At 42.2% G+C, this 26,141-nt stretch overlaps 1 protein-coding gene across 15 annotated transcripts in view; it reads right to left on the reverse strand.

Annotated features, from left to right (window-relative positions):
• LDB3 (LIM domain binding 3) overlaps nucleotides 1-26,141 on the reverse strand; it is a 217,348-nt gene that overhangs the window by 97,076 nt on the left and 94,131 nt on the right. For 3 of the 15 annotated variants that reach the window (XM_040436939.1, XM_040436940.1, XM_040436946.1), the window contains exons 4-5: nucleotides 4,163-4,185; nucleotides 550-753 (exon numbers count right to left, since the gene is read on the reverse strand). The exons of the other annotated variants lie outside the window; for them this stretch is intronic. In XM_040436939.1, the coding sequence (XP_040292873.1) occupies nucleotides 550-753; nucleotides 4,163-4,185 (227 nt within the window). The remainder of the gene's footprint in view (nucleotides 1-549; nucleotides 754-4,162; nucleotides 4,186-26,141) is intronic. 15 annotated transcript variants of the gene reach the window in all.

Below are 26,141 nucleotides of genomic sequence, written 5' to 3' on the forward strand. Positions count from 1 at the left end.
ATTGTCACGTCCGAATTTAACTGCTCACATTGGCAACACAAGGCACAGATTGGCAACAAAAGGGACATTTGGACTGCGTGCAGTTTTCAGCAGCTTAAGTCATTGACAACCTGGATCTAAGGGATTTTGCCAAGATCTGAAATTGCATTGTAAAATATCTACTAATATGCTGCTAAAATTGGCTGTGTTTTTTTCGGTTGTATTAATTCTGTACAGGTATAGCAGACTTATGATAATATAGCAGGTTTTACCAAAATGGTATGGAAATATCCCAAACTGTGATATCAGATCTAAGAACGGCATGTGATGACAAACTGAGCTGACAGGCTTAGCAAACGTAACTCTGCTATATCTCTGCAAGACATCCATAAACACAGTTACTTTCTGGTTTCTTGATTTTTAGGGGGGAAAAAAGTATATTGTAAATCTTGTATATAACTATGACCTTATATAACTAACACATATTCATAAATGGTGGTAAAGAAGGCGTGAAGGTGACTTAAGTGCTTACTTTATTATCCATGCAAGAAAGTGTTGTAGATTGCTTACCCGGTGAGATCGCTGCCTCTGGCATGGGCTTGACCAGCAATAGCATCCATAATGGCATCCTGGGAATACATGCTGATTGGGGTGTTATATTGGGCGTGAATAATGGTGGCTTTGCCTCCTGGACCCTTCACCTCAATGGGCTTGTGGGTGGAGAGGGCTGAGTCCTTCAGGACATTGGGATTGAATCGTTCCACAAACTCAGAGCTGAGAGAAGGTGAAGGAAGGTGTGAATGGTGCAAAAGAGAAGGAGAATTAAGAAGGTGATTGTGATCAAGAAAAGCTATAGATGAACGATCCAAAAAGATCTTGCATTTGGTAAGGTTAGATGTCACAAGGGTTAACACATGCATTAATGGTGCATAAAACACAGCAAGCAAGTTTAGAATCTTATTAGAGATGGTGACTGCATGTACTAGGGTGGATAACAAATAAATAAGGACATACACTATCACAGAGGGGGGCTTCCAGCTTTTTATTAGTCATAAAAATCCATACGTTCTCCACAACCTGTTCCCTGTTCTTGTTGAAGTCACTCTCCATTGCCAAGCATTGAATTGACATATCGCCACAATATATAGATAGAATCCCCCTTTAAGAGCCCCATGTCACCAAGTGGTTTCCACAGCAAGATAATAACTTGATCCCAATTCACTAAAATAACCAAGTCAGAACAGTTTTAAAGGGAAACGAAAGTCTATTTGCTGCACAGATAAATGCAGTCTACTGTTCCCGGTAAGCAGCTATTTCTAGTTAGGAGAGGCGGACTATAGCGATCTTCAGTGAGATCACTGACAAGAATGTTCTGCCCTCCATGATTATTACTTTACTTCACATAGCTCCACTTCTGAGAGGCTCAAGAAACATTTCCATACACATAAGCCTCACTTTTATTGACTCTGCTTTTTCTCCTGGGTGAAGAGCAGTCTCTGCCAGACATTCGGCTGATGATAGCTTGTACAATCAGTTTAAACCTGATCATTTCATTTACTAGGATGCAACATAAAGTTTTGCATTCTGGAATATATTTAAATAGAAAATTTGGTCGAGATACTTTTAAAAATGTATAAGGTACAGTAAGCACTTACAGTGGCGTAGCTAGAAATGACTGGGTTCCACAGCAAAGTTTTAAATGGGGCCCCCATCCCCCAGTAATTTTTTAGCGACCCCTTCCTTTAATGTCGCCCCCATTCCTGTGACTAGTATAGATCGCATTCTCAGACCAGGGCCGGCAGCTGTTCCATCCGTTTTATACACTGTCTATACTGTCACTGTATATAATTTCATTGTGTAATACTGTTGAGGGGGCCCTGACAAAATCCTTTAGTCCTCCTCCTCCTAGAAGGGCCCATTCTGGGTCAGGGCCCCAAAGCAGCCGCTTCCCCTATAGTTATGCCCCTAAGCACTTATACTAAAGGCCTCCATACACACTAGAGTACTGCAGAAGGACTGGGCACATTGAATTTCAACACCCAATCCTTTTGTTCTTCTCGGAGATAAGCGGCAGCCTGACTCCTCTTGAGTTCTCTCCTCTCTCCCCATGGTGTACTCATATATGCTCGGCTGGAGCTTAATGTGTACATGTATGGAAAAGTCAGAAGAGATAGCTGTCAGCTTAACAGCTATTGATGATGTATAGGCATCTCAAAGTCTATGGATAGCTTTGAGGAATTTTTGTATGATTGCATTTTACTTGTTTTGGATTTAAAATAATTTTTCAATTCATCCTTATTAAAACTGTTCAGCCATTTCTAAAATACAAGAGTTCAAAATATGTCTGTTTGCAAGCAGCCACAATCTGTATTCTTTCAATCCCATCAGCTGATGGCTCATGTGTGGCTGTTATCTATGATCTCCTGGCCTCATAAACACTCATTATATCTCAATTCTTATCAAACTGATAACAATATGGCTTAAATAAGTGTTTATGAGGTCAGGAGATCAGAGATAGTAGCTAAACAGCTTGCAAACAGACTGGATTTTAACTCTTGTATGTCAGAAATGGCCGAACATTTTTAGTAAAGGCCAATTTAACAAAAAAATGTTTTTTTTTAGACCAAAATGAGTAAAATGCAGTCATAAAAATGCCCATGAAGGTGTCCCTAGCCTTTAAAGTGGCTGTCTGTAAATACCTAAGTTTTAACTTATACCCACAGCCTGCCTCCCCTATTGAAAGAGGCTCCCATGTGTCCATCTTCCAGTTCAAGGCTTGTTTACTTCCTCTCTGCCATGGTCATGGTCGCCTGCTCTGCTGCAGCTATTGATGACAAGTTGACAAGGGACAGATCATTGCTAAAGCCAGTCATTGGCTGCAGCAGAGCTGATGACCATACCCAAATCAGAGAGGAAGTAAACACGCCTAGGACCGGAAGATGGTCACGGGGGAGCAAGCACGTAGGACCAAAGCGGCAGGGAGCAGCTAAGTATGGACCCTGGGGGGGCCTACATGACAACTGTCTTACTCAAATTGGAAATCAGTCTGTCTGCTCAAATATTTATCCAGTGTTCTTTTCTTTTTCCAGTGGGAATTTCGTTTTCTTAGTGGGAAATAAGTGGTGCTCAGCAGAAGTGTTCAGCAAATGCGAAATGTGGTCACAAATGACAGAACATCATCAGTTGCCTCACAGATTGTCATTTTGTGTAGAGACTATTTGCCCGACTTAATTTTTCCATTGAAAACTACTCTACTCAGTGGAAAGGGAGATGTCATGCCCTTTTACCTACATGGAGAAGTTACAGATTATTTGAAGGATAAGTATTTATGCGCTTAAAGGAAACTTGTGTTAACACCAGTAGTACATCTGTAAAGCGATCTAGGCTCGCCCCCTCCATAATATCCCAGTCTTAATACTATTTAACTATTACGTGTTTAATCAATTGTTTTATGTCTATGACACTAATTCTTTTTTTGAATTTTTCAGTTTTAGCCTATTGCACCCAGAATCACAGAAATTGGTATTCTAGATGAAGATGGCAGAAGATGGCTGTGTGCGGTTTATTAGGTTTGACTGATATACAAATGAGCAATATAGGTTTCAAGTGTCAAGAATTTATTTAAATAGTTCTCCATTGATTAAGTCATGGGAAGAGAAAGCAGGATTTGTTCAGTGTTTCATTCCCTAATCTCTATGTCTGCATTGGTCATCTATGGATATGCTTGATGAAAAATGGACTCTGAGATTGAGAACTGAATTGAGACATTGTTCTGGAGCAACCCTTTAAATTCACATAGGTTATTTGGTTTGGTTTATGAACTATTTAGATCTTTCCAAAAGTGAACCTAGACTAGATATCCCATGATTTCCATATCCTCTTATACTATTCAAGATGGCCATCTTTTTAATGTAATTTAGGGTGGTTATCTCAAAGTGGTTTCACTGTAATTCTGTAGTGTATAGGAGGCTGTCATTGGTTTAACATGGTGGGTACATGCCAAACAGCAAGGTATTCCTGAAATGAAACACGCCAAACTTCAGCAACATGCTCAGGTAGCCCCCAATTTACAGACAGATATGGTTATCATGACCTCTGATGTTACTAAACACCACATGCTGACTAAAGGAACAGGCCACATAAGCAAACAAATCCAAATGGAAAAAGTAGCGCTCATACTAACTTGGCAACAGTGTTGGCTATGATCTGTAGATGCAAAGAAATAGCATAAAGTAAATAGAATAAAGTAAAAATACACACAAAAAATGCTTAGATCTGTATGTTAGAATCAGGACGGCATTGATTCCTGTTTGTGCTTTGCTAGGTAAACATTCAAAAGATCCGCACAAATTTCAGTGCGGATTACACCAAATACGCACCTTAATCCGCATGTGTTACTTGCGATTTTTGGTCTGGAATTGGTGCAGTTTTGCTGCAGATCTTACCCCTCCATTGAAAAGGGAGAAATCCACATGAAAAATCACAAACATTATTGACAAGCTGCGGATTTCTAAAACAGCACATCAGGTCAATTTCCGCACGGAAGAAAGAAGCAAAAAGTACATGAGATTCTTCTAATCTCATACACTTTGTTGGTACTGTATGAGGCTGCGGTCATTGTTCCCTGGCCGAGGATTGTTCTGTATAAACAGTGAACTGGTACCCAGAAACAATGAATTTGTATGGGACCGAGCAATGTAGTAGAAGTCCCTCTTCCCCATACAACGGTGGTGATAGCAGCATGTAAATACTGCTCTCACCTCTGCTCATGATCAGGAAATTATTGTGAATGAACAGTTCGCTCTGGATAATTGCCCATAATATTGGCCTGTGTACAGGGACGTAGCTAAAGACTCATGGGCCCTGGTGCACGAGTTCAGCTTGGGCCCCCTTTCCCCACAGTGCTTTGTGGCCAGGGGTAGGGAAGCACATAGCCTTTGTGCTGCCTGGGGCAAAAATTTAAAGCGCTTTAAAGGGCTTTTTTTTCCGAGATTTGCATATTGATGACCTATCCTCAGGATAGGTTATCATCAGTATCTGATCGGTGTGGGTCCGACACCTGGGACCACCGCCGATCAGCTGTTTAAGAAGGCAGCGGCGCTCCTGTGAGCACCATGGCCTTCTTGCAGTTTAGCAAGCACAGCCCCGTATATTGTATAGCGGCTGTGCTTGGTATTGCGCTCAGCTTTGAGCTGCACCTAGGCCACGTGACAGATGAATGTGACGTCACTGGCCTAGGAAAAACTGTGAGAAGGCCACGGCACTCACAGGAGCACCTCTGCCTTCTCAAACAGCTGATCGACTGGGGCCCTGGGTGTTGGACCCCCACCTATCAGATACTGATGACCTATCCAGAGGATAGGTCATCAGTATTAACATCTCGGAAAATTTCTTTAAGGCCCTGATTACATCAGAGCCTTCCATCAGAGGTATACATCAGGAATATTTCCCAACATATGCCTCCAATGGAAGGCTCTGAAATGCCACTGTATAAGTATACAAGGATGTATGTGTGGTATATACCTTTTTTAATTCTAATGTGATGCTACACTAATCCATACAGTAAAAATAAGTTATGCTAACCAGCTCAGTGTTTGCCTAAAGGACATTTTTTGACATACAGTTAGGTCCATATATATATGTGGACACTGACACAAATTTTGTTTTTATTACCTCTTTACTAAAACATATTCAAGTTATATAATGGACATGGACATAAAGTCCAGACTTTTAGCTTTCATTTGAAGGTACCCACATTAAAATTGGATGAAGGGCTTAGGAGTTTCAGCTCCTTTACATATGGCATCCTGTTTTTAAAGGGACCAAAAGTAATTGGACAATAGACTCAAAGGCTGTTTTATGGAAAGGTGTGGACAATTCCTTCATTATCTCATTCTCAATTAAGCACATAAAAGGCCTGGAGTTGATTTGAGGTGTGGTGCTTGCATTTTGAAGATTTTGCTGAGACGTAAACATGCGGTCAAAGGAGGTCTCCATGCAGGTGAAACAAGCCATTCTTCATCTGCGAAAACAGAAAAAACCCATCCGAGAAATTGCTACACTATTAGGAGTGGCAAAATCTACAGTTTGGTACATCCTGAGAAAGAAAGAAAGCACTGGTGACCTCAACAATGCAAAAAGACCTGTACGCCCATAGAAGACAACAGTGCTGGGTGATCGCAGAATAATTACCATGTTAAAGACAAACCCCTTCACAACAGCCAACCAAGTGAACAACACCCTCCAGGATATAGACGTATCAATACCCAAATCTACCATAAAGAGAAGACTGCATGAAAGTAAATACAGAGGGTTCACTGCACGGTGCAAGCCACTCATAAGCCTCAAGAATAAGAAGGCTAGATTGGACTTTGCTAAAAAAAACATCTTAAAAAACCAGCCCACTTCTGGAAGAACATTCTTTGGACAGATGAAACCAAGATCAACCTCTACCAGAATGAGGGAAAGAAAAAAGTATGGCGAAAGCATGGTACAGCTCATGAGCCAAAGCATACCACATCATCTGTAAAACACGGTGGAGGCAGAGTGATGGCTTGGGCATGCATAGCTGCCAGTGTCACTGGGTCCATAGTGTTTATTGATGATGTGACACAGGACAGAAGCAGCTGGATGAATTCTGGGGTTTTCAGAGACATACTGTGTGCTCAAATCCAGATTGGTTGGCATTTCATAATACAGATGGACAATGACCCAAAACATAAAGCCAAAGCAATCAAGAAGTTTATTAAAGCAAAGAAGAGGAATATTCTTAAATGGCCAAGTCAGTCACCTGATCTGAACCCAATAGAGCATGCATTTCACTTGTTAAAGGGGCTCCACAGGAATAAAAAAAATGAAAATATTTAAATATGATTTTATAATAAATATATTCACAAATGCCTTTCATTACTTAGAATGGCTTGTTTTGTCTAGGGAGCAATCATCAGGAGAAACAAAATGGCATCCGTCCTATCAGTACACACAAAACCTGCCCTAATAACACAGGAGGACAAGTTACTTCAACACAATGAGCCATAGTGCTGCCTCATCCTCCTCTCTGCTCTGCTTGTCAGGAATCATGATCCTGAATACAGGTCAGTCTCTGTGGGAATGGAGATGATGAGGAGACATAAGAGAAGGATGAGGTGGGGCTAATAAGCAGCAGCAGCAGCAGCAGCAGCACTTGTTTACAGTCTCCATTACCACAGCCCCACATTACCACAGTCTGTCCTCTCTGTACTTCATGTCTCGTCATGAATTAAATTCCCCAGAGATTCAGCTAAAGTTTTTATCATCTGTATTCAGGTTCATAATCCCTGAGAAGCAGAGAGGAGGATGAGGCGTCTCTTTACCTCAGTTTTGTGAAGTAACTTATGAAGGGTTTTGGAACCGCGCTGCTCTGGACCAAGTCTCCCGATAAACGTGGATGGCAGAGGATGAGCCCCTTTCTCCCAACACCCAAAGGATCCAATCTTCAAAAGATCTCCTCCTCTAAGGGTTTAAATGGGATAGGCAGAATAGTGAAGCACCCTTTGCAATTTTTTCTTAAAAGGTTTTATTATACTCACAAGAGTTGGTAGACAAAAAGCATATAATACAAGATATCAGAACGTCAGGTTCCTGCCCGACCCGGGTTTCGCTGTCTCGCTTCCTCAGGGGCATCTGCTGTGCATGCTTGCACTCCGGCCCTTAAATAGCCCAGCTGCTCTTAATCAGTTAACCAGTAAGGTTCCGGAACATGCAGCAGTTACTAAAACAGTTGTACATCTCACATACTTAATTTGTCATTGTTGTTCCTTTATGCTTTCACAAACACATTAGATATAAAAATAAGGAAGGTTCCTTCCTCCTTTATGAGAGTCATAAATTCATACATAAAACATATAAAACATTAATGAAATAAAAATAGGGGATCAGTTCCCTCTATTATAAATTAAACAAACCACATTTCTATCCTTATGTTGCCGCACCATTGCATATTAAATTGCAGCCTAATTCGCATTATAACATCATATAACCAAAATCTACATTACCGTTCCTAGTATCCACCCACTCCTAGTGCATAATGTCAGTATCCCCCACCCATTCTTACTAGCGTCATCCAGGTATCCCTTGCCCCACCTCCCTCCTCTGTCATAATATCATGTGACAGCACCGCCCAATAGAACGGTCCGAATGTCATGACGTCACTCACAGGTCCTTGAGAAACCAAATAAAGGAGGACAGATGCCAACATGGGTACAGACAGGCTACTGGAGCATATATTGAATGTGTAACTGTCCCCTAAACTGCCTATTCCTGAATCCTATATCCACCAATCTCCACCTAATTCCTCCTATAGCGCAATACGGGTATCCTCGACCCCGCCTCCTTCCCCCGGCGTGCGTCTCTTGGGGCACCATCACTCCGCCCCCACGACGTCACCCACAGGTCCTTAGGAGGCGCGGTGGTGGAGAGCCAGATCACGCCACTAGGCGCAAGTTACAGTATACAAGGTTTCAAATCAAATTCAATATTAAGCCCTCCTGGTTGTAGGGTCCCTAATTGATAGATCCACTCCACCTCTTTCTTATTAATCTGTGCCAAAGCATCCCCTCCTCGCCAGTGATGTTTAACACTTTCTACTCCCACAAATGTTAAACCTCGCGGATTTTTTTTTTCATGCTTTAATTTAAAATGTGCTGATACGCTGTGGGTCATCAGGCCTTTTTTTATATTACGTAGATGTTCCTGTATTCTGACTTTCAGTTTCCTGACCGTCCTGCCCACGTACTGGAGCCCACAAGGGCACTCCAGCACGTATACCATACCCTCTTTTTCACACGAGCAATCACCTCTTATACAGAAATCAGCCCCATTCTTTTTTGATGTTATAAAATTGGTGTATCTCTGCCGTTCTTTCGAATTCCGGTTCTTACATCCTGCGCAAAATCCGCACCAGGTGAATTTTCCTCCATTTTTCTGGGTCTTAATATTTGTTGGGGGGATGGCACTATGCACAAGTTTTGTTCTAATGCTTGCTGCCTTTTTAAATATAAAGGAGGGATTCTTTGGTATCGTTTTTCCTAGTATCGGGTCATTCTTTAGAATAGCCCAATTCTTTTTTACCATTTTCTTAATGTTGTCGGACATGGAGCAAAATTTGGTTACAAAGGAGAATCTATAGTCCCTATCCACCTTTTTGTTAATCTCTATAGTTAGTTCCTTTCCTCCCACTTTTTCTAGCTCCACACTCTGTATACACTCATCCAGAACAGCCTCATTATAACCTCTCTCCAAAAACCTATCTTTTAGTACCCCGCATTGTGTCCTATAGTCGCTCATCACTGTACAGTTACGGGCCATCCTCTTAAACTGACCTTTCGGTATGTTCTTGAGCCATGGGCCGTAATGGCAGCTCTTGGTGTCAATGTAGGAGTTCACATCTGTTTCCTTAAAATAGGACTTGGTCATGTAACGGCCATCTTCTATCCGTATGCACAGGTCTAGAAAGTTAACACTCTCATTACTGATATCCCCCACAAATCGTAGGTTCCAGTCATTATTGTTCAGTTGGTCAATGAACAACTCGAGTCCCTCTCTTCCTCCTTCCCACACTAGGAGACAGTCATCGATGTACCTCCTCCAGAAGGTCAGTTTGCCTCCTGCGGTGTCCGCTCCTAGCGTGGGAAGGATGGCACTCTCCTCCCATGCACCCATAAAAATATTTGCAAAACTGGGGGCGAATTTCGCCCCCATCGCAGTACCAATGCACTGTACGTAATATGAGTCCCTAAACAAAAATAGTTATGATCGAGGCAATAACTGAGGCATCCTAAAATAAAATCTCTCTGTGGGTCCCCTATTCTTTCATCATTCCTAATCCTACTTTCTACCGCCTCCATCCCTAATTTTTTTGGGATGACAGTGTACAGGGATGCCACGTCAATTGTGGCCATCCATGTATTCACAGTTGGGGGACTAAGGCCTTCAATAAGATCTAACACGGATCCAGTGTCCTTTAAATGCGAGGGGTTTTGCAACACGTATCCTTGCAGATAAAAGTCAATGTATTCCGTGACCCTGCACGTCAACGAGTTAAGCCCCGAAACAATTGGCCTACCCGGAGGATCTGTTGGATTTTTATGTACTTTGGGCAGATGGTAAATCACCGGTACTAGCGGGAATGGGATGGAAAGGTATTCATATTCTTTTTTATTCAATATCCCTTTTTTAAAACCCTCTGATAGAATGTTATCCAGAGTCAATTTATACTCCTGGGTGGGGTTACTTTTCAATTTTTTGTATGTTGTTGTATCTGATACTAATCTTGCCATTTCGGCTTCATATTTTTCTTTGTTCATTACAACAACCCCCCCTCCTTTATCAGCTGGCTTTATAATAATATCTGGTTTTTTTTCCAGATCTTTAAGGGCTTTTCTCTCTTTATATGTTAAATTTTGTGTCCCCTTATCCATATCCATCTCTTCCAACTCCTTTAATAGACCAGTTTTAAAGGCCTCTACACATTCGTTATTGGGATTTTTCGGAAAAAACTTTGATTTTTCTTTCATTTTTGTGTGTAGGATCTCCCTATCCTTATCCGATTTTATATTAATCCCTTCAACATTTATGTTCTGTGGTGCAGGGTTATTAATCCAATATTTGGCCATATTTATTTTTCTGATGAATTTATGAATATCCAAAAATGCCTCAAACTTATTGATCCTCTGGCTTGGTGCATATTTCAAGCCCTTACTCAGGACATTCTTTTCTCCCTCTGTTAGGGTGTGACTGCTTAGGTTAAAGATTCCTCTTATATCTCCTTGCTCCTTTTCATTTTTGGGCTTATTTTTCCCTTTTCCCCTTTTTCCTCTACCAGGCTTCTTTTTTGTGGGGTCCTTACTGCTTGTTCTCTTAGTTGTCCTTCCCTCTGTACTCCTTTTATGCCCTGGTGGGGAAAATTTTGCTCATCCTGTGGCCTCAAACTCTGTCTGTCTCCCTCCTCAGTATCCCTTTTTGGTTCTTCTCCATAGCTGTTTCTTTCATAATGGGCTCCTTTTCCATAATGACTCATATTATAGTTTTCATTGTAATTTTCCTGTGGTCTCCATTTAGGTTTTCCCCTATATCCTCCTCCCTGATGTGACTGTCTGTACGGTGGTCTGTATTGCTGCCCCCTATATCCATTGTTATACCCGAAATTCCCATTATACTGTCCTCCTCTATAATCCTGATTAGGACCCCAACCACCCCATTGTCGACCTCCCTGGTTATACTGATATGCACTGTTTTGCGGGTGCCTATGATGGTTCGTTTTCCCTGAATGCGAATCATATGCATATGTATTATCCCTATTCTGCTGATAATAATTGTCATGGTTTCGATTGTGATACCCATGGTTCTGCTGCGGCATATACTCATTAGCTTGTGGTTTATAGTTGTTTTTAAAAACTTTTTGTTTCCCCACCCCATTCTCAAGTTTCGTAAAACCTCCAGTGTAGTCTCCATGGTTTGGATTACTATCACTGCATTCATCCACAAATATCGTTTCTGACCCAATCCCCTCCGTGTTTTTTTGCTTATTCTTCCATTTATATATCATATCTGTTTTGTAATCATTACAGATTTTGGCATATTTCTTTTGTTTTTTACTCCTAATTTCTTGTTCGGATTTGAGCACGGATTCTTGACATTGCTTACTACATTTCTCATATATATCTCTATTGGCATTTATTAGTGGATTAATCACCTCTTGTAAATCATCAATGGCCTTATTAATCTTCCTTAGTTTGTTCTTTCGAACCACAATAATATATTGCATAGCTTTCCAGGCACATTCATTCATTACTTTCTCCCAACCCACTAAATCTTCCTCCTCCTCAGTTACCAAAGGGAGTTGCCATCTCAGACCTTCTGGGATCCTGCCTTCCATTAGGAATCGCTCCAAGGAGGCAATGTCCCAGGTGGTCCTGATTTCCCTAGTGAACTCTCTTTCCAGTTTCACAAATAGTAATCGCATGTCATCCTGCCCTTTGTCAATATCATACGGAGTTTCATTAAACACATCAAGATTACACTTAAAATTAGCTCTAAAATCAAAAATGTCCATGTTGTTAACAAGACTTAATGACCCACAAATACAGGTAAAAAAGCAAAATGAAAAGTCAGTCCTGTGTCCCAACACCGACAAATTACTTGCGCTGCTGCTGGTCCCGGAGTAGTGTGGTAGGTCATACACACTGGTGAATACAATATGAAGGGTTTTGGAACCGCGCTGCTCTGGACCAAGTCTCCCGATAAACGTGGATGGCAGAGGATGAGCCCCTTTCTCCCAACACCCAAAGGATCCAATCTTCAAAAGATCTCCTCCTCTAAGGGTTTAAATGGGATAGGCAGAATAGTGAAGCACCCTTTGCAATTTTTTCTTAAAAGGTTTTATTATACTCACAAGAGTTGGTAGACAAAAAGCATATAATACAAGATATCAGAACGTCAGGTTCCTGCCCGACCCGGGTTTCGCTGTCTCGCTTCCTCAGGGGCATCTGCTGTGCATGCTTGCACTCCGGCCCTTAAATAGCCCAGCTGCTCTTAATCAGTTAACCAGTAAGGTTCCGGAACATGCAGCAGTTACTAAAACAGTTGTACATCTCACATACTTAATTTGTCATTGTTGTTCCTTTATGCTTTCACAAACACATTAGATATAAAAATAAGGAAGGTTCCTTCCTCCTTTATGAGAGTCATAAATTCATACATAAAACATATAAAACATTAATGAAATAAAAATAGGGGATCAGTTCCCTCTATTATAAATTAAACAAACCACATTTCTATCCTTATGTTGCCGCACCATTGCATATTAAATTGCAGCCTAATTCGCATTATAACATCATATAACCAAAATCTACATTACCGTTCCTAGTATCCACCCACTCCTAGTGCATAATGTCAGTATCCCCCACCCATTCTTACTAGCGTCATCCAGGTATCCCTTGCCCCACCTCCCTCCTCTGTCATAATATCATGTGACAGCACCGCCCAATAGAACGGTCCGAATGTCATGACGTCACTCACAGGTCCTTGAGAAACCAAATAAAGGAGGACAGATGCCAACATGGGTACAGACAGGCTACTGGAGCATATATTGAATGTGTAACTGTCCCCTAAACTGCCTATTCCTGAATCTTATATCCACCAATCTCCACCTAATTCCTCCTATAGCGCAATACGGGTATCCTCGACCCCGCCTGCTTCCCCCGGCGTGCGTCTCTTGGGGCACCATCACTCCGCCCCCACGACGTCACCCACAGGTCCTTAGGAGGCGCGGTGGTGGAGAGCCAGATCACGCCACTAGGCGCAAGTTACAGTATACAAGGTTTCAAATCAAATTCAATATTAAGCCCTCCTGGTTGTAGGGTCCCTAATTGATAGATCCACTCCACCTCTTTCTTATTAATCTGTGCCAAAGCATCCCCTCCTCGCCAGTGATGTTTAACACTTTCTACTCCCACAAATGTTAAACCTCGCGGATTTTTTTCATGCTTTAATTTAAAATGTGCTGATACGCTGTGGGTCATCAGGCCTTTTTTTATATTACGTAGATGTTCCTGTATTCTGACTTTCAGTTTCCTGACCGTCCTGCCCACGTACTGGAGCCCACAAGGGCACTCCAGCACGTATACCATACCCTCTTTTTCACACGAGCAATCACCTCTTATACAGAAATCAGCCCCATTCTTTTTTGATGTTATAAAATTGGTGTATCTCTGCCGTTCTTTCGAATTCCGGTTCTTACATCCTGCGCAAAATCCGCACCAGGTGAATTTTCCTCCATTTTTCTGGGTCTTAATATTTGTTGGGGGGATGGCACTATGCACAAGTTTTGTTCTAATGCTTGCTGCCTTTTTAAATATAAAGGAGGGATTCTTTGGTATCGTTTTTCCTAGTATCGGGTCATTCTTTAGAATAGCCCAATTCTTTTTTACCATTTTCTTAATGTTGTCGGACATGGAGCAAAATTTGGTTACAAAGGAGAATCTATAGTCCCTATCCACCTTTTTGTTAATCTCTATAGTTAGTTCCTTTCCTCCCACTTTTTCTAGCTCCACACTCTGTATACACTCATCCAGAACAGCCTCATTATAACCTCTCTCCAAAAACCTATCTTTTAGTACCCCGCATTGTGTCCTATAGTCGCTCATCACTGTACAGTTACGGGCCATCCTCTTAAACTGACCTTTCGGTATGTTCTTGAGCCATGGGCCGTAATGGCAGCTCTTGGTGTCAATGTAGGAGTTCACATCTGTTTCCTTAAAATAGGACTTGGTCATGTAACGGCCATCTTCTATCCGTATGCACAGGTCTAGAAAGTTAACACTCTCATTACTGATATCCCCCACAAATCGTAGGTTCCAGTCATTATTGTTCAGTTGGTCAATGAACAACTCGAGTCCCTCTCTTCCTCCTTCCCACACTAGGAGACAGTCATCGATGTACCTCCTCCAGAAGGTCAGTTTGCCTCCTGCGGTGTCCGCTCCTAGCGTGGGAAGGATGGCACTCTCCTCCCATGCACCCATAAAAATATTTGCAAAACTGGGGGCGAATTTCGCCCCCATCGCAGTACCAATGCACTGTACGTAATATGAGTCCCTGAACCAAAAATAGTTATGATCGAGGCAATAACTGAGGCATCCTAAAATAAAATCTCTCTGTGGGTCCCCTATTCTTTCATCATTCCTAATCCTACTTTCTACCGCCTCCATCCCTAATTTTTTTGGGATGACAGTGTACAGGGATGCCACGTCAATTGTGGCCATCCATGTATTCACAGTTGGGGGACTTAGGCCTTCAATAAGATCTAACACGGGACTCATATTACGTACAGTGCATTGGTACTGCGATGGGGGCGAAATTCGCCCCCAGTTTTGCAAATATTTTTATGGGTGCATGGGAGGAGAGTGCCATCCTTCCCACGCTAGGAGCGGACACCGCAGGAGGCAAACTGACCTTCTGGAGGAGGTACATCGATGACTGTCTCCTAGTGTGGGAAGGAGGAAGAGAGGGACTCGAGTTGTTCATTGACCAACTGAACAATAATGACTGGAACCTACGATTTGTGGGGGATATCAGTAATGAGAGTGTTAACTTTCTAGACCTGTGCATACGGATAGAAGATGGCCGTTACATGACCAAGTCCTATTTTAAGGAAACAGATGTGAACTCCTACATTGACACCAAGAGCTGCCATTACGGCCCATGGCTCAAGAACATACCGAAAGGTCAGTTTAAGAGGATGGCCCGTAACTGTACAGTGATGAGCGACTATAGGACACAATGCGGGGTACTAAAAGATAGGTTTTTGGAGAGAGGTTATAATGAGGCTGTTCTGGATGAGTGTATACAGAGTGTGGAGCTAGAAAAAGTGGGAGGAAAGGAACTAACTATAGAGATTAACAAAAAGGTGGATAGGGACTATAGATTCTCCTTTGTAACCAAATTTTGCTCCATGTCCGACAACATTAAGAAAATGGTAAAAAAGAATTGGGCTATTCTAAAGAATGACCCGATACTAGGAAAAACGATACCAAAGAATCCCTCCTTTATATTTAAAAAGGCAGCAAGCATTAGAACAAAACTTGTGCATAGTGCCATCCCCCCAACAAATATTAAGACCCAGAAAAATGGAGGAAAATTCACCTGGTGCGGATTTTGCGCAGGATGTAAGAACCGGAATTCGAAAGAACGGCAGAGATACACCAATTTTATAACATCAAAAAAGAATGGGGCTGATTTCTGTATAAGAGGTGATTGCTCGTGTGAAAAAGAGGGTATGGTATACGTGCTGGAGTGCCCTTGTGGGCTCCAGTACGTGGGCAGGACGGTCAGGAAACTGAAAGTCAGAATACAGGAACATCTACGTAATATAAAAAAAGGCCTGATGACCCACAGCGTATCAGCACATTTTAAATTAAAGCATGAAAAAAAAAATCCGCGAGGTTTAACATTTGTGGGAGTAGAAAGTGTTAAACATCACTGGCGAGGAGGGGATGCTTTGGCACAGATTAATAAGAAAGAGGTGGAGTGGATCTATCAATTAGGGACCCTACAACCAGGAGGGCTTAATATTGAATTTGATTTGAAACCTTGTATACTGTAACTTGCGCCTAGTGGCGTGATCTGGCTCTCCACCACCGCGCCTCCTAAGGACCTGTGGGTGACGTCGTGGGGGCGGAGTGATGGTGCCCCAAGAGACGCACGCCGGGGGAAGGAGGCGGGGTCGAGGATACCCGTATTGCGCTATAGGAGGAATTAGGTGGAGATTGGTGGATATAGGATTCAGGAATAGGCAGTTTAGGGGACAGTTACACATTCAATATATGCTCCAGTAGCCTGTCTGTACCCATGTTGGCATCTGTCCTCCTTTATTTGGTTTCTCAAGGACCTGTGAGTGACGTCATGACATTCGGACCGTTCTATTGGGCGGTGCTGTCACATGATATTATGACAGAGGAGGGAGGTGGGGCAAGGGATACCTGGATGACGCTAGTAAGAATGGGTGGGGGATACTGACATTATGCACTAGGAGTGGGTGGATACTAGGAACGGTAATGTAGATTTTGGTTATATGATGTTATAATGCGAATTAGGCTGCAATTTAATATGCAATGGTGCGGCAACATAAGGATAGAAATGTGGTTTGTTTAATTTATAATAGAGGGAACTGATCCCCTATTTTTATTTCATTAATGTTTTATATGTTTTATGTATGAATTTATGACTCTCATAAAGGAGGAAGGAACCTTCCTTATTTTTATATCTAATGTGTTTGTGAAAGCATAAAGGAACAACAATGACAAATTAAGTATGTGAGATGTACAACTGTTTTAGTAACTGCTGCATGTTCCGGAACCTTACTGGTTAACTGATTAAGAGCAGCTGGGCTATTTAAGGGCCGGAGTGCAAGCATGCACAGCAGATGCCCCTGAGGAAGCGAGACAGCGAAACCCGGGTCGGGCAGGAACCTGACGTTCTGATATCTTGTATTATATGCTTTTTGTCTACCAACTCTTGTGAGTATAATAAAACCTTTTAAGAAAAAATTGCAAAGGGTGCTTCACTATTCTGCCTATCCCATTTAAACCCTTAGAGGAGGAGATCTTTTGAAGATTGGATCCTTTGGGTGTTGGGAGAAAGGGGCTCATCCTCTGCCATCCACGTTTATCGGGAGACTTGGTCCAGAGCAGCGCGGTTCCAAAACCCTTCATATTGTATTCACCAGTGTGTATGACCTACCACACTACTCCGGGACCAGCAGCAGCGCAAGTAATTTGTCGGTGTTGGGACACAGGACTGACTTTTCATTTTGTGAAGTAACTTGTTTGATATGTGATCAGGACAGGTTTTGTGTGAACTTAGGCTACTTTCACACTAGCGTTCGGAGCGGATCCGTCTGATGTTTCATCAGACGGATCCGCTCCGATAATGCAGACGTTCGCATCCGTTCAGAACGGATCCGTCTGCATTATTACTTAGAAAATTTTCTAAGTGTGAAAGTTGTCTGAGCGGATCCGTTCAGACTTTACATTGAAAGTCAATGGGGAACGGATCCGCTTGAAGATTGAGCCATATTGTGTCATCTTCAAGCGGATCCGTCCCCATTGACTTACATTGTAAGTCTGGACGGATCCGCTCGCCTCCGCACGGCCAGGCGGACAACCCGAACGCTGCAAGCAGCGTTCAGGTGTCCGCTCGCGGAGCGGAGGCTGAGCGCTGGCAGGCGGATGCATTCTCAGTGGATCCGCCTCCACTGAGAATGCATTGGGGCCAGACGGATGCGTTCAGGGCCGCTCGTGAGCCCCTTCAAACGGTGCGCACGAGCGGACACCCGAACGCTAGTGTGAAAGTAGCCTTAATGGGACAGCGGCCATTTTGTTCACCCTGATGATTGCTCCCCAGACAAAACGAGCAATTATAGATAATGAAAGGTATTTGAGAATATATTTATAATAAGTAATATTTAAGTATTTTAATTTTCTTAATTCCCGGTGAACCCCTTTAAAAACTAAACTTCAGACAGAAAGGCCCACAAACAAACAGCAACTGAAAACCGCTGCAGTAAGGGCCTGGCAGAGCATTAAAAAGGAGGAAACACAGCGTCTTCTGGTGATGTCCATGAGTTCAAGACTTCAGACAGTCATTGCCAACAAAGGGTTTTCAACCAAGTATTAGAAAGTAACATTTTATTTACAATTATTTAATTGTCCAATTACTTTTGAGCCCCTGAAATGAAGGGATTGAGTTTAAAAAATGCTTTAGTTCCTCACATTTTTATGCAATCATTTTGTTCAACCCACTGAATTAACCCCTTAAGGACTCAGCCCTATTTCACCTTAAGGACTTGGCCATTTTTTGCAAATCCGACCAGTGTCACTTTAAGTGCTGATAACTTTAAAACAACTTTGACTTATCCAGGCCATTCTGAGATTGTTTTTTTGTCACATATTGTACTTCATGACACTGGTAAAATGAAGTAAAAAAAAAATCATTTTTATTTATAAAAAAATTGCAAATTTACCAAAAAAACGAAAAAAATTGCAAATTTCCAAGTTTCAATTTCTCTACTTCTACAATACATAGTAATACCTCCAAAAATAGTTATTACTTTACATTCCCCATATGTCTACTTCATGTTTGGATCATTTTGGGAATGATATTTTATTTTTTGGGGATGTTACAAGGCTTAGAAGTTTAGAAGCAAATCTTGAAATTTCTCAGAAATTTTCAAAAACCCAATTTTTAGGGACCAGTTAAGGTCTGAAGTCACTTTGCGAGGCTTACATAATAGAAACCACCCAAAAATGACCCCATTCTGGAAACTACACCCCTCAAGGTATTCAAAACTGATTTTACAAACTTTGTTAACCCTTTAGGTGTTCCACAAGAATTAATGGAAAATAGAGATACAATTTCAAAATTTCACTTTTTTGGCAGATTTTCCATTTTAATATTTTTTTTCCAGTTACAAAGCAAGGGTTAACAGCCAAACCAAACTCAATATTTATGGCCCTGATTCTGTAGTTTACAGAAACACCCCATATGTGGTCATAAACTACTGTACGGGCACACGGCAGGGCGCAGAAGGAAAGGAATGCCATACGGTTTTTGGAAGGCAGATTTTGCTGGTCTGGTTTTTTTGACACCATGTCCCATTTGAAGCCCCCCGGATGCAACCCTAGAGTAGAAACTTAATAAAAGTCACCCCATCTAAGAAACTACACCCCTCAAGGTATTAAAAACAGATTTTACAAACGTTGTTAACCGTTTAGGTGTTCCATAAGAGTTATTGGAAAATGGAGATGAAATTTCAGAATTTCAATTTTTGGGCAAATTTTCCATTTTTCCCAGTAACAAAGCAAGGGTTAACAGCCAAACAAAACTCAATCTTTATGGCCCTCATTCTGTAGTTTACAGAAACACGCCATATGTGGTCGTAAACTGCTGTACGGGCACACGGCAGGGCGCAGAAGGAAAGGAATGCCATACTGTTTTTGGAAGGCAGATTTTGCTGGACTGTTTTTTTTTTTACACCATGTCCCATTTGAAGCCCCCCTGATGTGCCCCTAGAGTAGAAACTCCAAAAAAGTGACCCCATTTTAGAAACTACGAGATAGGATGGCAGTATTGTTGGTACTAGTTTAGGGTACATATGACTTTTGGTTGCTCTATATTACACTTTTTGTGAGGCAAGGTAACAAGAAATAGCTGTTTTGGCACTGTTTTTATTTTTTGTTATTTACAACATTCATCTGACAGGTTAGATCATGTGATATTTTTATAGACCAGGTTGTCACGGATGCGGCGATACCTAATATGTATACTTTTTTTTTATTTATGTAAGTTTTACACAATGATTTCTTTTTGGAAACAAAAGAAATCATGTTTTAGTGTTTCCATAGTCTGAGAGCCATAATTTATTTTCTCAGTTTTTGGGCAATTACCTTGGGTAGGGTATGATTTTTGCGGGATGAGATGGTTGCTATTACACTTTTTGTGATTTAAGGTGACAAAAAATTGTTTATTTAGCACTGTTTTTTTTTTTTTTTTACGGTGTTTATCTGAGGGGTTAGGTCATGTGATATGTTTATAGAGCCGGTCGATACGGACGCGGCGATACCTAATATTTTACCTAATATAACTTTTTTTTTTCCTATTTTTTATCAATTTTTTTTACTTTATTTGTGGAAAATGATGTTTTTGTTTATTTTTACTTGAAACTTTACATTTTTTTGGGGGGAAACTTTATTTTTTCACCTTTTTTTACTTTATTTTTTGTCCCACTTTGGGACTTCAACTTTTGGGGGTCTAATCCCTTTTACAATGCATTCCAATACTTCTGTATTGGAATGCATTGGCTGTATGAGCCCCCCCGGCATTGTGACAGGATGCCCGCTGAATGATTTCAGTGGACATCCTGTTCCGATTAACCCCCGTTGCGCCGCAATGTAATTTTAAACTTAGGACGTACCGGTACGCCCTGGGGACTTAAGGACTCGGCAAACATGGCGTATCGATACGTCTTAAGTCCTTAAGGGGTTAAAGCTGAAAGTCTGAACTTCAACTGCATCTGAATTGTATTGTTCAAAATCCATTGTGGTAATGTACAGAATAAAAATTGGAAAAATGTTGTCTCTGTCCAAATATATATGGTCCTAACTGTATATCGGATGAACAAGACTCTTTATCAGAAAAACATAGCTGTTTTCTTATTTTAAAAAAAACAGTGCCATGCTTGTGAATCGGTTTGAACAAACATCAGTGACCACTGCAAGGGAAATGAATAGAGGGGCTGCAACCTCCCCTAGCAATAGCATATGGTTACCAGCTGGTTTCATGATAAAAAGATGTTGGAGTGGCATTCCAATATTATAAATGGTGCATAACCAGGCTCAAATACTCATTCGATAATCACTGATCTCCTTTTAATTGATTTGACAAAGTTGTAGGCATCCCATTCTGCAGTTTGTAGTGACCACCTTATTTTAGCAGCATTCATTCAACCCAATGAAATAGTACGGGACATAGTCACTAAACTGGCTGCCATGCAACATTTGGTAGCACCAATTGATCTTTCACATGGAAAAGAATGTGGTGTTATTGGGGTGGCTCTGAATGTACATGAACAAAATTTGTCTCTGTAGTTGTATAGAGTGAAATCCAGCACTGAAGTAATCAAATTGTATGGTAGCATTTGACAGAAAGACCCTTGACATTAACCAAAGATTACATGCTGTTCATAACCATCCACAAATAGAAGAGGAAAGCATCTGCATAGCTAAAATACTACTCTGAGTAATAGATAGAAAATGTGAGGATTACTCTTTTATCCAGTAAGACTTGTAGAGGTTTTATGGCTGCTAGCCGATCAAGAGAGACATTTTCCCCAAGGACATTGTATGTTATGTTAAGCCTCAGTGTTCCAGTGCAAGAATTTTGTGTCACCTGGTATTTCTATGCTTTATTACTCTACAGTAAAAGTGAAACCTGGTTGATTGAACCATTGGAAAAGTGATAATTGCATTGATTTAGCATTTATTTAATGCAAATAGTGTAGGAATTAGAGATGAGCAAACTTCTTCAAATTAGTTTCTTGTCCGATTCTGAAATTTTTTCAAAAGAATCATGGTGAAACAGAAGTGCTCCAAATGACCTGAAAATTGGTATTTGACTCTTTGAGGTCTTCTAGGACAGACTTTTTTTTCTCTCTGGTTGTCCTTAGTGTGACACTAACATTTATACCTATGGGTAAACATATGGTTGGCAGTGTTAAAAAACAGAATGTTTGAAAACACACTGAACCATCGCATTTATGCTTTTTAAAATAAAAAAAGGTTCCAAACCTTGTCCCTTATTGGGGACAGATGGTTTTTAAACACAGTGTTATCAGGAAAAAAACAAACTGTGTCTTGTTGGGAACAAGCATCCAAAAAGATACCTGTCCCTGTACACACAAGTGTTAGTGTATCATAAGAAACAGTGGTTTGTTCTGCAAAAGCCTAGAAATAGTCTCCCTTTTATTTGGGTGCAGCAGCAATACAGTATGGATCTGGAAAGGATAAGGTCTAAGTTGTGTATGGGTAATAGTGTCATGTAACAGCAAAAGTAGTGGCAGCAGTGCAGAACAGCATGAAACTGACTAGACAGTAGATGTGTGCGGCTGCCTAAGGGCAGTAGTAGTGGTAGCTACAGTGCTGCCCATAATTATTCATACCCCTGGAAAATTTTGACTTAAAGTTACTTTTATTCAACCAGCAAGTAATTTTTTGACGGGAAATGACATAGGTGTCTCCCAAAAGATAATTAGACGATGTACAAGAGGCATTATTGTGGAAAAAAAACATTTCTCAGCTTTTATTTACATTTGAGCAAAAAATGCAAGATGTTCCGCACTGTGGAAAATCTCAGAGGACGTGGTCGGATGCCAAAAGTGACACCTGTGTTGGCCAGGAGGATAGTTAGAGAGGTGAAAAAGAATTCAAGGATCACCACCAAGGCCATCCTGGTGAATCTGGGCTCTGCTGGTGGCAATGTCTCAAGGCAGACAATCCAACGGACACTGCACATTGCAGACCAAGGAGGACGCCACTTCTCCAGATAAGGCACACAAAAGCTCGCTTGGCCTTTGCAAAAGCTCATCTGGACAAAGAAGAAGACTTCTGGTCTTCTGTGTTATGGTCAGATGAAACAAAAATTTTATTGTTTGGTCACAATGATGTTTCCTTCATTTGGCGTAAAAAAGGAGAATCCTTCAACCAAAAGAACACTATCCCCACTGTCAAACATGGTGGTGAGAACCTAATGCTTTGGGGGTGTTTTTCAGCCAATGGACCAGGAAACCTAATCACAGTAAACGGCACCATGAAAAAAGAGCAATACATGAGGATTCTCAAAGAGAACATCAGGCAGTCTGCAGCGAAACTTGGCCTTGGGCACCAGTGGACATTTCAGCATGACAATGACCCAAAACACACAGCAAAAGTGGTGAAGAAATGTGTAATGGATCTCCTGGCACCCCGACCGGGTACCTCCGTCGAGAGATGCTCCTAGTGCTTCCCGAGGACTCCAAGCACTCCACTTGACACCGTAAGCACTGCAGACCCCACGAACCGCCGAAGCTTGGTTGAGGTCTCGCCGTCTCCTACCCACCCTGGACCTACGACAAGGCTCCAGGCTCCAGTGGGTGAACCTCTCCTAAATCCAGAGAGCAGGAACAGCTCTTACAAGAGCTAGTAGTTATAGCCAGGGGAGTATACAGCGTATAGCAATCCCCATACACATGAGACGAGGCTCTATGTTGAATGTAAAACAGGAACTCTTTATTGAACACACAGCATTGACTTATACACATTTTCCAACAAGGTTACCACCCCCGTGGACCTGGTTGGGAACTGAGGACATGACCTAGCAGCCAATCCTTTACAGCTTTACAGTTTAAACACTCCCATACAATATCCTCCCCTCTGCCTGTGATACAATTACCTTACACAATGGGTTGATGTAATTATCACAGGCAGGAGAATACACAATGTCTTCTGTCCTGGAGACAACTGAGGAGTAATTCGATTATCTCTCAGGACAAAGGGAAATCGCCAATGCACACGTGGGGACAATAGGACAGACATCACTATTCAAATATACAATGTCCCAACCATTACAGTAAATATAGACATTTAACATATCCCCGGATGGCTTGGATCTGAGCACTCAATATATCCAAACAGCACTCAGATGCCACAAACACAGTCAAATCGCCATGGGGTTTAAGTTTAGCATGGGCTGATGAGAGGGCCCATAATCCTGGGGCAAGAGGCTGGCAACCAGGCTTCTCCACCACCCAGTGGCGAGGTTGGTTTCGCCACAAAATGGTTAGCAGACAACAACATTAACGTTTTGGAGTGGCCCAGCCAGAGTCCAGACTTGAATCCAATTCAGAATCTGTGGAGAGAGCTAAAGATCAGGGTGATGGCAAGAAGACCCTCCAACCTGAAAGATTTGGAGCTCATTGCTAAAGATGAATGGGCAAAAATACCTGTGGAGACATGCAAAAAGCTGATTGATTGCTGTAATTATTGAGAAGGGTATGAATGATTTTGGACTGGACACTTTTTGCTCAAATGTAAATAAAAGCTGAGAAATGTTTTTTTTTCCACAATAATGCCTCTTGTACATCGTCTTATTATCTTTTGGGAGACCCCTATGTCATTTCCCGTCAAAAAATTACTTGCTGGTTGAATAAAAGTAACTTTAAGTCAAAATTTGCCTGGGGTATGAATAATTATGGGCAGCACTGTAAGTATGGGTAATGGTAGTGACAATAGGGCAATTAGCAGCAGGGAGTAGCAGCTGCAGCAGTGGCACAGCATCAGCTATACAGTATAGAACATGATGGTAGATGGGCAGACAGCAGCAGTGATGGAGCTGGTGATAAATAGCCACCGTTAGCAATGGAAGATCTGTTCATGAGACACAACAAGAGATGTGTGAAAACTCTGACATGATTCATTTATGACAAAAGTGATGTTTTCTTAACAGGTGGAGGGCAATATTTGGCCATTTGGGTGCAAAGATACCACATTCTGTACTGATCGAGATGACACAGAAAGCTGGACAAGACAGCGCAGAGAAAACAAACTGGGGCAGTTCAGGCCACTGTTCCAATCTGGCCACCCAGGTCCATGGGGACAAGGAACACGGTATGCGCCGGAGAAAGGCAAGAGTCTCGGTAAGATTGAACCTGGTTGCCCAGACGATACATTTCTGTTTGCTGATTTGTGTCAGCCTCAGTAGGGGGGGGGGGGGGGGACGTTTCCCCGGGTGCATAATTTTAGGGGGTGCTAGCAGGGCCGCACCACCAATTAGGCAAAGTAAGGCGATCACCCCAAGCAGGGCGCGGCCCTGATCACAAGTGGGGGGTGGCGACAGGACACAGGGAGATGAGCGCTTCCATTGTGGAAGCGCTCATCCCCATAGTCATCTGTATCGCCGTTTCGTCCTCAGGACAGCGATACAGATGGCTGTGTTGCGGCGGGGCAGGGGAGGGAGAGGCATCTCCCTTCCCCGTTCCTCTGATAGGCTGCAGGCCTAGTGTCTGCAGCCTATCAGAGGCTGGTGCAGGCGGCGCGATGATGCCTTTGCGCCGCCTGAGCCGTACAAGCCGGGACACAGGCCAGAATAGGCCTGCATCGCATCGCTGCCATGGAGGTAAGTATAAGTGTTTATTTTTTTATATGGTACAATACTGGTTACTGGCACATGATTGGGGGGCCATCTATGGGGGGGCGGCACTTGTTACTGGCACACGATTGGGGGCAATTGTTACTGGCACATGATTGCGGGGCCATCTATGGGAGGCACTTACTTCTCACTGGCACATGATTGGGGGGCACTTCTCACTGGCACATGATTGGGGGGGTCTATGGGGCACATATTACTGGCACATTATTGGGGGGCACTGTGGGGGCATCTATGGGGACACATCTTACTGGCACATTATTTCGGGCACTGTGGGGGCATCTATGGGGGCACTTCTTACTGGCACATTATTGGAGGCACTTTTTACTGGCACATTATTGGGTGGCAATATGGGGGCACTTCTTACTGGCACATTATTGGGGTCATCTACTGAGGCCACAAAGGAGTATTTTATATGGGGGGCTCTGTATAGGGACATTTTATACTGGGGTACACTATGGTGGGTACTATGGAGAAGGGGAGAGAGGAGTACTATGGGGTCATCTACGGGGGCACTAAGAAGGTTTTTTTTATACTTGCAAATTATGGGGGAAACTGAGAGAATCTACTGAGGCACTATATATGGGGAATTTTATACTGGTACATTATGAGGGGCACTAGGAGAAAGGGGGAGAGGAGCACTATAAGGGCATTTACTGGGGGCACTATATAGGGGTATTTTATACTGGCACATTATGGGGGCACTATGGGGACATTATCTCAACTGGGGGCATTAAAAGGGGGTATTTTTTGTACTGTCACATTATAAGGCGAATTATTACTACTGGGGGGCATTAGGGTGGGCCTTATTACTACTGGGGGTCTAGGGGGAACATGATTACTAGTATGGGCACTATGGGAGCATTATTACTTCTGGGGCACACTGGGGACAT

The sequence above is a fragment of the Bufo bufo genome, chromosome 6, assembly GCF_905171765.1.
Source record: "Bufo bufo chromosome 6, aBufBuf1.1, whole genome shotgun sequence".
Lineage (NCBI taxonomy): Eukaryota > Metazoa > Chordata > Amphibia > Anura > Bufonidae > Bufo > Bufo bufo.